This window comes from Centroberyx gerrardi, chromosome 15, assembly GCF_048128805.1.
Source record: "Centroberyx gerrardi isolate f3 chromosome 15, fCenGer3.hap1.cur.20231027, whole genome shotgun sequence".
NCBI lineage: Eukaryota > Metazoa > Chordata > Actinopteri > Beryciformes > Berycidae > Centroberyx > Centroberyx gerrardi.
The window spans coordinates 7,097,227-7,109,554 of record NC_136011.1 but is presented as its reverse complement, the minus strand read 5'-3'; the positions used below and the strand labels follow the sequence as shown (position 1 = coordinate 7,109,554).

At 43.1% G+C, this 12,328-nt stretch overlaps 1 protein-coding gene across 1 annotated transcript in view; it reads right to left on the bottom strand.

Moving 5' to 3' along the window:
* The window catches only part of kndc1 (kinase non-catalytic C-lobe domain containing 1), a 31,328-nt gene extending 19,663 nt beyond the window's left edge, over positions 1 to 11,665 (bottom strand). Inside the window, exons 1-4 of the mRNA XM_071910479.2 lie at positions 11,558 to 11,665; positions 8,838 to 9,036; positions 5,852 to 5,910; positions 40 to 186 (exon numbers count right to left, since the gene is read on the bottom strand). Of these exons, the coding sequence (XP_071766580.2) occupies positions 40 to 186; positions 5,852 to 5,910; positions 8,838 to 9,036; positions 11,558 to 11,665 (513 nt within the window). The remainder of the gene's footprint in view (positions 1 to 39; positions 187 to 5,851; positions 5,911 to 8,837; positions 9,037 to 11,557) is intronic.
* Between the last annotated feature and the right edge of the window lie 663 nt (positions 11,666 to 12,328).

The following is a 12,328-nucleotide window of genomic DNA, read 5'->3' as shown; positions in this document are numbered from 1 at the left end:
ATGATGGTAGAAACCATCCAGTCGGCAGGACTTTGGTACCTGTAGGAGGGGTCTGTCCTCAGGTCGTTCCTCCTGCATCTGCTCCAGTAGCCTCTGGGTTTCTTCTCCCAGCTCAGCCTCCAGCTCTGGCTCAATGACAAAGTCCAGTGCGGCGGAGAGCGTGGAGCCAAGAGAGAAAACATGGCCCTGTAGAGAGAAAGAGAAAACACTAGCAACCTCATGCGACCTGAAAAAATCAGCTGGGGAAAAACATATTATTTAGAAACTAGTGTCAAACCAGGATCATTCATGCTAAAGTCACATCTGGCAGTATGAACGAATGAATAACTTTGTCTGCTTCACATTTCATCCAATACCTAATCTGATCATTATCAGGAGCCAACTGTAACAGTATTTAAGTACAATGACAGCCAAATTAGAATCTCACCACTCTGGATCTGTGAATGACTATAGAAAACTGGGAAGCTAAAAAAAGGCAGGATACTGTCACCACTTTGGGTTATAATTGTCACACATTGTATATATATGACAGAGCTCTTGTTTTGCTTTGCTACGCTCACAGTGGATATTATGGTTAGCTCTTTGGCAGCAGCGGATTTGAACCAGGTGCTTTTGAGTTCAGATCCCAGACATGATGATTGTCCCAAACAATTGAAGTGGACTATAGCCCATACTTATGTGGTAAACACATGTGCAAGGCGGATCCCAGTGCGGGACACCAAAATAGTTGAGTAAATACTTAGCTGAGGGCTGCTTTTTTCTTAACTCCTGTTTTTCTCATTCTATGTCATTGGTTGTGGGCAATATCTCCCCTGTGAAAAACACTAGAGAAAGGAGTAGAAAAAACACTAGAGAGGAAGAGAGAGTGGTTGGGTATGGTGTGTGTGTGTGTGTGTATGTGAGAGGGGGGTAGATAGTGTGTGAGGGTCATTTCTTGGTGAATTGGTCAGAAATGTTGTGTATTTACTACACTGACAGGGGAATTAGAATGCATTGATTGAAATGTCTATTTTGAAATGTAGTTACATAAATCTGCTGTAAATTTATTCAGTGAAGGGTGAGAACAGTGTTCACCAAAACACATCTCAATAGCAGTGTGAGCTCTACATTTTTGTGCTACATCTCCAGACAGATAGCCAAAGCCTTTTGAATCCAGTTACATCAGAGGCAATATTCTATTTCAAGGTAAAGTTTTAAAGCCTCATTTCAAGACTGCTCTTAAAGCAGATGCCTATCAAACATAAGCCTAAAGGCCCCATTTGTGCCTACCTTGGAATTTTGGCTCATAAGGTTGTTAGTATTATAAAGTATTAGGTATCCCCAGAATCAGCATAAACCAGGCAGTGGTACCTGGCACAAAATAGTACTAAACACTATAATTGAGAGAACTGGGTGAAGATGTAAGAAAAACATTAAAACAGAAAACTCATTTTTGGTTTTTTAATCAATTTCAGAATGAAAATCAATGTAACAAAGCATTTTTTTTAGAGAAATGTGAGTGTCTGTATATTTCCCTTTTTGAGCTAGGCTCTTTTATGTAGCCATTGTCCATGGGTGTTTTTTGTTTGTCTGCTCTGTCCTCAACTGTGATACTGTGCAAAGCAGAGTCTATCAACAATGATGCACAGGGCAATGTCACACTCCTGGCACTTCCAGGGGGTGACTCTTTTACAGACTCCACACCTCCTGCGCTGGGCAGTTGCCCTCTGAGATTTGTCCACAGGACCAGTTGCGGTAGGCGCAGGGACGTGAGAGGTCTTCCTCTCTGCTGGAGACAAGTCCAGGGGCACTCCCACAAGTTCAGCAGCAAGCTGCTCTTGGAATGTCAGCTTTGACCTGGGCTTCTCGGTCCTCAAGTTCCCAAGTTCCCTATGGAGGATGAAGCTTTTTGTGATGGCAACATCCAAGAAGTGGTAGAAAAGGGTCCTATACCACAGCGAGGTCTTGTGGCGGACAGAGTGGTAGCCCAGGAGCTGCTCTGAAAGGTCCATCCCTCCCATGTACTTGCTGTATTCAGTCACAGCAGTAGGCCTGGGTATTGGGGACTTTACATACATCTCATTCTTCTCATTACAGTCTCTCCAGTGTATGCTGTGTGGATGGTTGTCACTTGTGGTTGGGATCCTGAAATCTCCCTTCTTCGTATGTGCCACATGACCCTAATTTCAGGTCCCACAGGTCTTTGAACAGAAAAGGGCTTGTGTAAAAGTCGTCGTAATACACATTGTACCCAGTGCCCAGGAAGTTTTTGTTTACCAGTGACATGACCACATCATATGAAAGTCCCTTTCCAGATGCAATATGTGATTTGCCTGTGCAGATGTTGAAATCAACTGTGTAGCCATTGTAATCGGCAAGAACAAACAGTTTCACACCCCACTTTGTTGGCTTATTTTTGAGGTACCGATTTAGTCCACTTTTTGCTTTTGTGGCAACTATTCTCTCGTCGACTGAAATATTTTTATGTGGATGGCATGCAGCTTTGCAGGCATCACGGATGGTATCAAAGTGGTTTGAGTCTATGCAGACGGTCATATTGCTCTGTGCCCTTTTTCCTGTCATTGACCTCATCTGCAGCAGGGCAGCTCATGTGCAAATTTGACAAAATAGTCAAAAATCAGTTTCTTGGCAGAATAGTGCGGGGAAATGGAACGTGAAAAATGCTCTTCACTCTCCACATGTTCCTCAGACTGGGGAGACTGAGAATGCCCGTAAAGAGCAGAAGTCCAAGAAACTTGAGAAATTCAGTGGGAGTGTGGTCTGTCCACTTGAACTTTTTACCTTGTGCAGTGTTCTTTGATGCACTTTTGTTTGTGTTGTAACAGAGCGTTTTTACAGTTTTATCATCAAAAAAGATTCTGAACAGATCCAATGGACTTGGTTTGTTTCCCACGGACCCAAATGGCTCCTCTTCTTGCCCCTTGTCCACTTGAATGTGGTGAGGAACTTGGCTGAGAGATATGCTGCTGTGGAGAACTTGGACTGGGACTTGCCACACTATAAGATGGAAAAAAAAAAACAACAACTTACTAAAAACCGTCCTTGTATTGTTGAGTGTGACTGCAATCTTATCAACTGTTTTGAAATGCTGGGCTGTTGTTCAAAAAGCAGATACAGTTCTGTCATTCTATATTTCAACATCCCATTGTAAACAGACAGATACACACCCACCCCGCCCCAGTATGTTTCTACCACAGAACTTGAATGGATAGAACAGTCCTTCCACTGTTTGCTATGGTAATTTGGCTAGTACAGCATTACATGGCGACTATGGCATTTTAAGGGTTGGTTAATGGTGCCAACACAAGTCTGGGCATTAAGGCCGTAAAGTGTGTCACACTTGCTTGAGAACTGTGTAGATGTCTGTTGCTCGAGCGCTTAGCAAATTGTCAAAACTCAACTGAAAGCTTGTAATGAGGTTAATGTAGCATTAATAAAGATTGTGCTTTTCTTGCTAGCTCTTGTCAAAATCAGCATATTAGCAAACCTAACTGGTAAGCATTATCAAACAGGTACCTTTAACTTAATATAGCCCTGAAATGCTATAAACTTACATAGCTTAGCCTACCTTTAGTGGGGAAGAAAAGTTAGTGTTCGCTAACTTCAAACAGCTAACTCAACTATAACCACTTGCACCAACTGTGCGCACATGTCAAAGCTGTTGACCTACTGAAAAAGACAGCAGCAACTAGTAAAAGAGCCCCACCTAGTGGTGGCATTACTGACAACTTTATTCCGCAATGTTTTCCGCTGCTTTGGCCCTTGCTGCAAAACCTCTCGCCTCAGCGACTTGCTGTAGGTCAGTTTATAGGGAAGCAAGCCCAATGGTACACATAAAAATGGCCGTTGCTCCGACCATCCGGGAACATTGATTTGAATTGGAATGACCGTTCTATCCATTCAAGTTCAGTGGTTTCTGCTCTGTGGCTTTCACACAAACATACTCACCTGGATAGTGATGTAGAGATGAGCTAAGCTGTGAAGAGGGTGGCCCCTCACTGCCAACAGCACAGGTTGATGGCTGTTGTGCAGAGGGCCTCCCCCTTCTTCTCTTTTCCCTTTGTGGAGGATTTGGACAGGTCCCTCTCTTGGCCTCTCCAGCCACACTATGAGATCAAAATAACATACTAAAAACGGTCCTTACATTGTTGAAAAGTCATTGCACTTTTAGCAACTGCAAAACTTCATACTCTCCATACTCTGAATGTTTCAATAAAAATACACTCACCTAGGTTGTGTGGGCTGTGTAGACTGTGCAGGCTGTATGACACAGTTTGTAGATCTGGCTGCACAAAGAAAGAAAGAAAGAAAGTAAGGTTAACTTATGTTCCCATGTCTCTACATAAATTCATAGTATTCCCATGATGTCACATGCATTTCCTACCAATATGGTGCTTTATTATGGTGGCTGTCTTTTGATTACAATCACCTGTTAATTTATTACAATTACCATTGTCATTTTCCTACCAAGATGGCTGTGTGGTGATGTAACAGAATATTATGAACAACGTGCGTGCATCGCGTCTGCTACCAGTGACTTGTCAATCAAAAAGTGTAAAATAATACATTAGGTCATAAGTAATTATAGCCTATCATACTTACAAATCTTGGGCAGGGTCTGCCTTCCATGAAAAACACTTCATCCTCACTGAAGCATGACAGAAGAGTTTGCGTCCTCTTCGCTACTGCAGAAGTCTTCTTCAGCTGTGCAGCAATTATTCGCCATGGCCAAGTTGCTGTGGTCTTTATGTTTCTTGACTCCCTTACAATTTATCCACAGTCATTCAACACGCGACAGGTGCAATACACGTGCAATACATACAGGTTTTAAATTATTTACTTTATCTGTAAAATATTTATTTAAATGATTAGTGATATCAGTTGGTAAAGAAATTTCCTTCAGATTCTAATAAAGTCGACGTTCATTTAGTATTCTTGTCCATTAACTCATTCAATGTATTCCATCGTTTTTTGCCATTATATGAAACTATAGTTTCATAGTAGGCTACAATTTCTTCTTCCTCTTGTTTGGCTTAGTTACAACATGACTTAGTTTTGGCTACAGTATATTTGCCAGTCTGAGTCTGAGTTAAACTATTTGTAAGATCTGTAGTAGCCTATTGCATATGATGTACTTTAGAAAAAGAAGCAAGGAGATAGTAAATAGGAGAGACTATCCAAAACTATTCAAAACTTTACGCAGTGCTTTGCTGGAGGAAATGAGTGTCACACAGGCATACAATGTTGTATCCCGTCTCGTGACAACTCCCAGCGCTCTGCCTGAAAAAACACATCTCTCTAAGTCAAATTATTAAAATTATTATTCATCTTTGAATCAGATGAGACCCCACAGGTTTGACAGAAAGACACTGGGGGGATAAATAGTTTAACATTTATGTAAGAATATGTCTAAAAATACATTCTTATTTATAACAAAGACCCAGGGAAGTAGTTACAGGATGAAGGAGAAATATGTACACACACACATTCACACCTGGGAGCTGCAGGTATATCCAGTCTCCTGCAGGCCAATGCACAGCTCTACTGGAAGAGTTTGGGCTTAAGTGCCTTGCTCAAGGGCACATCGGTGACCTTTAACCCTCCTGCTTGCCTCTCTTAGCATTAGGGTACTGCCGCCTCCCTAATTCACATGACAGTGGCCTAGAAGTTAGAGAAGCGGGCTTGTAACTGGAAGATTGATGATTTGGGTGGGAAAATGTGGGTGGGGACAGTGAATGAACACTCTCCCTTAACTGTGACTTACTGGAAAAGAGCATGCATGCTGAGCCGACCTAGCCAGGATAAATACAGGTTTAAAATATATATCTGTAAGAAGAGGAGCGCCTCTCACCTCAAATGTACTGCCTGTGTCGTCAAACTCAGGAGGCACAAAGGAGCCTTCGGGATCATCTGCAGCACAAACAGGTAGGAACAGAAAAACAGTTCAAGAGCATTTTCTCACATTAACCCCAATTAAGCAATCATGTCACAAGAGCGCACATTACTGACTTATCAAAGGGGCGCCAACGGTGCATTTGTCCTTTTGAGCGAACGCTTTGATACATGACCATGCCGTGTCTGTACTGTACTCGCTGAGCGTCCGCCGTAATGAGATGCAAATCAGAAAAATATGTATCGCGCATACTAAAACCACAACAGCCCAGTGAGCTGCTGCAGCTGCTTCGCCCTCATCTGCATAATTCATGTGTCAAGAGAGAATCCCTGACAAACAAGAGAGGAGCTATCTGCGGATCGGGAGCCGAGCGAGCCGCAGCAGAGTGGTGCATCCTCCTCCTCCTCCTGAAATAGGCCACTGTTTAAACTGGGTACAAGGAGGACACACACACACACACACACATGCAAACATTGCACATACACAAACACAAACATACACTCCGTCAACTCTGCTCAGGATGAGAGAGGGAGAGAGAGAGAGAGAGAGAGAGAGAGGATGTACCCAGAGTTAGAGGAGGGAATAGAGAGAGGGGAGGAGAAGGAGTGGGAGTAAAGTGGGTCATGACAGATCTGGGTTTGTCTACTGGAGTTATGATGTCCTCTCCCAGGTGTAGTGAGGCCACTGGCTCTCCTCTCCTCTCCCTTTCTCTCTCCTTTGCTTTTCTTTCCTCTCCTCTCCTCACAGCAAAGAGGTTGAGGGGTCAGACAGAAAAGAAGGAGAAAAGAACAGGAGAGGGAAAGAAAAGGAGGACAAGAGGAAAAAAAAAACAAACCCTCTCTGTACTTGGGAGGGATTGTAGCACGGTGAAATAGGCAATGAATAAGAAAAAAACACAGAAAGCCCTTGACAATGACGCAACTGGCTCCAGAGCAATGGTAAAAGCTGGGTGACTCATGTGTGCCTACAGTAATTCATACAACAGGTAGTTTCAGCCGAACACTCACTGGTTAAAGACACATTCCAACCGGACTGATGAGAATTCCCACAGAGCACAGCCGGTCGCGTTTTATCAAAAATGGCACTGGCTGCAATGCTAAATCTTAGCAGCGTTCCTTGCTTTCTTCTATTTCTTACTCTCATTTTTTCATGCACTTGGATGAAGTCTCTTCATACTGTACATTAGTAACCCATTGTATGGAAAGCCCTAGAGGACATTTCGTCACTGCGACTGGGTACTTCGGTGGTGCCGACCATGCCGCATCACCCATAATCAACATAAAAAAACGGCCTCCTGGTATTACTGCTGTAATTAATGTTGGCTGGCGCTGTCTGTAGACTTGGCAAGAGTCTGTAATGAACCCCATTGATGAATCCATATCTCAATACTAGTCATTCTGGCAATAGCTACTCTCAGTAGCATGTGTTATCCCGCTGATGCTTGCTGAGCATCAACACTATAACCCCCAAGGTCGCTCTATTATACACTCCTACAGGGGGAACCTGTGTGTGTGTGTGTGTGATTGTGGTGTTTGTGTGTATGTCAGGATGCATGAAATTTCATCACTACTCCACAAAGGATTCAATTAAACGTTATCAATAGGAAACTGTGAACCACGTAAGGCAGAGAGGGCAGTGTTATGATTAATGATACAGATGCACTGTGTTCAGCGTGAACAATATACACACACGAGGGAGATGTGGGCACTGCAGTTTCTTTCTCTTTCTATCTACTGCATGAATCATAGCTCAAGGATGGATACAATCCAATAAAGCATGACAACAAATGAGGTTGAAAGGGATTTTAGGCTATTTTAGCTGACAGAGTAATCAAAACACCTCTTGAAAAGTCTTTATTACTGGCTGAGGATGTGTGTGGAGATAAACAGTGTGGTGCCAAGGCTGCTATACTGTGTGTGTCTGTGTGTGTGTGTGTGTGTGTGTTTGTTTGAGTGGACCCAGGATGACTCTACTGACAGACGGCTGACTAGTAGAGAAGCTGTTACCACGACAACGATCCCCCTGGCAACTCTAACGCTGTTGATCTCATCAATGCTTATCAATTTCTGACGTTTGGCACGGCGAGATGGAACGAGTGCGTGCGACAGACCACACTCACAACGTGTGTGTGTGTGTGTGTGTGTGTGTGTGTATGACAGGCAGTAACATAAACCTTGATTGATAAGAAACAGATGAATGTGGCAGCCAGAGAGAGAATTAAATAGAAATGGATAGAGAGAGAGAGAGAAGGAGAGGAAAAAAGAGAGAAAGGAACAACAAAAAATAGAGGAGAGAAGAGATGAGGGATGGTAATTCCTGATGGGATTTTTCTCATTATATGTGATGGGGGCTATACAGCGTCGTGAAAAAGAAGGATGTCTCCTGTGCAAATTAGAGCAGACCTGCAGACCTTGGCAGATGCAATATGACTCTGATTCAGCATTTCCAAGCAGGAATGTGCAAGTTCAAAGCTTTTTCATATCTGTGGATTTGAAACAGGTTTTACTTGGTGTTGCAAAGTTGCAAAGTTCAGACCGTGATCTTCAGTGTCAAAAGACACTGTGAAACAGATCAGGGTAGCAAATCGCTGAAGAGAGAGACGCCTTGTAACCATGACACTTAAAAAGGAGACTGCTCAGACGAAGACAGGAGGGTCAAACAGGGTAGAAGCTGCATTTACACAGGGACAGAAATTCTGAACTCGCATTTTGACTCTGCAATGCAAATCTGATCTGTTCATGACTGTGTTAACAGGGGAAAATCAGATCCCTCTTTGGTTCTCGATCGGAATATTCTGTACCAAAGATCATGCAGACAATAATAAACAGAAAAGGCCATTAATAGATAGGGCAGATACAAATTGAAGGGTATAAAAATGCTCTAAAATGTCCTAAAATGGTACAGTTATTGTATGAATGAAAGTATGTCCATGCTGTAGACTCACCACTGAGCTGCTCCATGAAGCAAACATTCCCATGGGCGTTGAAGGCCAGAGTGTCGGGTGTTATGCACAGGGTGTGGAAGAGGTGGGAGGGTCCGATGCTCTGCAGGGCCAGAACGCACTCCGCACACACCGCCCACACCTCCTCTTCAGACAGGCAGCTGTCCCGCAAAGAGAGGATATCTGCCAGCGACACATTTTCCTGCGGATACACACATGCAAGCATGCCCAGGCATGTGCACGCACACGCCCACATGCAGAAACATTTGTATTACACATACCGTTTATATTACTTTTGTGCTTTTGATGTTCCATCATTGTCTGCAGCGCTTTATAGCAGTAAACCCTAAGCTTAGCCTTCGCTACAGCATGTCCAAGTTTAAAGATGCTACATGTAGCATGCTGACATCAATAAGTCATTAGCACATTCATTTTGAGACATTAGTATAATTACTGTAAACAAACAAGACAATCAGCGAGAAGATTTGAAGGCTCTACCATCCTCTATACTGGATTTCACCTTTTTTTTTATCTGCTGGGTTACTTCACGGCACAAATGGTGATTGATTTATGGCACAAAACATGAACAGGGTGCTACTCTTCCAGCACAAATTGTTTACGGTAATTGTACGAATGTACCAGAATTAATTGGACAATGATATATGTTTAAAAAACTACATGTGCCTTTAATCTAACCCTAATTCTGACACTACACCCAAGCGCTAATCATGTAACAGTCCACTGTGGAAGTGAGGAGCAGCAAGAAAGAACATTTGTACATGAAGTACATGGCAACACACACACACCCTTTACATGCCACTGTGTGAATCTACACACCCACAGGAACACACAGCGTCATCTGTGATCCAGCATTACCAAATGGTCACATTTAACCGGCGGATGGAGTGATCTCATAGATTCCATGTAGGAACCTACATGACGCTGTGGTCCGATCATGACAGGATCTTCTGTTGGGTTGGCAAGTGAACACAAAAGCATGCCTTATCTCAGATTAGGGGGGTGGGAGTGGGAGTCGGGGGTGTCACAAAGCAGCAATTGTCAAAACATCGTATCCAGTGCTCTGGGATTCCATTACCATGTATTTTACATAACCTGTTTTTCTTCTATGAAATTATTAATACCACAGCCATGTATCTCTCGGGGAAAATTAGATGAGATAAGATTGGCTTTCTTGTACATAGCTGTAGGAGGGTGGTGTCATCTACATCTCATCTCTCTTACTCACATGAATAGAGTAACAAAGTCTTCATGGCTGTAGAGTTTATTTAGTAAAACAAAAAGCAGTCTTGTGCAGTCTTTTTCACAGGTGCAGTGAACTGCATGAACTCATGGTTATACATCATAATTCCTTTTGATATTCAATAACTTCGTCCTCTGTGGAAAAAACTCCATTATCTCCCGCTCAAGGAGATCTTCAGTGAATGCAGGAGGCTACATTATTTAAGTGCTCCTATCAGTTTTTGCTCAGATATGAGTCTCCTGCAGTTGCACCGTGGTTGCTGCAGATTGTGAACAAAGCACATCTACGTGATCTAGTGGGGTAGGGCACAATTACAGGGCAGAAAAGTGCCACTTCAAGCAGCAGCGCCAGCCCCATAAATAGACAGTTTCCCCTGAGAACAGTGCAGAGGAAAGCTAGAAGTCTCTCTCTCCCTCCTCAAGTTAAATATGCCGTCCTACATAAGTTTCCCTCTCAGCCCCATGGTTCTAATGAGCCTGGTACTCTGCGCTGGATCTCCCTGTCTCTCCATATGTATACACAGAGGGACTGAGAGTAACAGTGAAAGAGAGTGGGAGAGGTAGGAGCAGACGAAAGCGCTGACTGACTGACAGTGTGGGTGGGTAAAGGGTGTTTAATATTAAGTTGTTCATTGAGTCTCCTGTCACTTTTCAAAGAAATGATGACATTGTAACAAAAACCCACACACAGCATTGTTGGCAAGATGTTTACTGAGACTATGAGGCTGAACCTTACTAAAGAACTCACAATCAACTCATATTCATAGGATTTTATTGTCTAATCGGATAGTCCCCTACATTGACAACTCTACAAAATTGCTAAAATGGGGCAGCAAAACTTATACTATTCAAAAACAATCAGCAACAAAAAGTCCACCAAAGAGGTTACAGGGCAGGTGATACAGTTCAGAGATTAAAAAATAATATCTGAAGAATGGAAAGTGACATCAGTTTCTATACCATCTAATATCTTATTTGGTGTATTAGTGTTTAGACCCTTGATCAACTAATAAATCACTCTTTCTAAAGTCTTGACTCAGCTGGCAGAGGTACAACTCCAATAGATTATTCTATAAGAGATCTGAGGCCCTATATAGGAGCCAGTTTGCACAGTTACAGCCTCAGCAGCAAGTAGAATGTGTTGTGAGGGAAAGATCTTGCTGAATGGCCTATTTTATGAAAATATTCTCTGACCATCCCAGATTCATTATTATCACTTGAAAGAATATGCTAGAGCAATGAAAACAATATCTACATGTTTAGCTTTTGTATATGTGGAAATGTTTAGCTTTTGAACATATATAGGCCTGCAATACATATAAAGCAATTTACCCTGAGATCCTACAAATCGTCCATTGGAAGATGACCATCTTTTTTTTTTTTTTTTTTTCAAAATCACAACTTGTATTTGATCCTAACTTTAAAATCGTGAACATTTCTTAACAAGGCCAAATCTGCCTTACCTCATCTTCAAGCAGCGGAGGCAGATGTTCCAATTCATAATATCCCTCTCTTTCCTCCTCGGCTTTCCCCAAGTATGTGACTGCTGCATCAGTTCCCGACGTCTCCATTGCACCAAGCAAGTTTTTTACTCATTCAAGTCTTTCACAGCGTCTGAATGTCTGCCCTGGCAACGCTGCTTCGAGTCGAGCGCGATCACATGCCTACAGAGCACTGAGGATACACCAAAAACACTAAACGGGGTCGACTACTTGCGGCAGTCCACTGGCCGGTGTTTCACTGCGGGACACCCCGGTCCAAAAACAACGCCGGAGAAAAGGGAGAAACCACAGCATTGCGCCTCAACGCGTAGAGTCACTAATCGATCATCTACAGTAGGGAGGGAGGGAGGGAGGGATGGAGAGAGAGGGGGTTGGGTGGGGGGGGGGGGGGGGGGGGGTTTGCCAAGTGTTAGAGGCTGTCATGACTACCACACCTCCACAGAAACAGGCAACATTGGAAGGCGATTTGACTGTATCCACTCCTCCCCGCGGTGAAGGCATGCAATGCTGGCAGCACCGTGGAGACTGGAGAGTGCATGCTGCCACATTTCGCTCCACGCCTCCGTACCCAATGCAGCTTCAGTGACTCATACACGTCGCTTAGTCTTGTCTTTTATGTGTTTTTACACTCTTGTGACTTTGCTTTGATCGAGTTGTGTTATAAGTAAGGGAAGAATTTGCTGTGAGTATAAAGAGCATCAGAAATGAGGAGAAAATCACTATAATATTCTT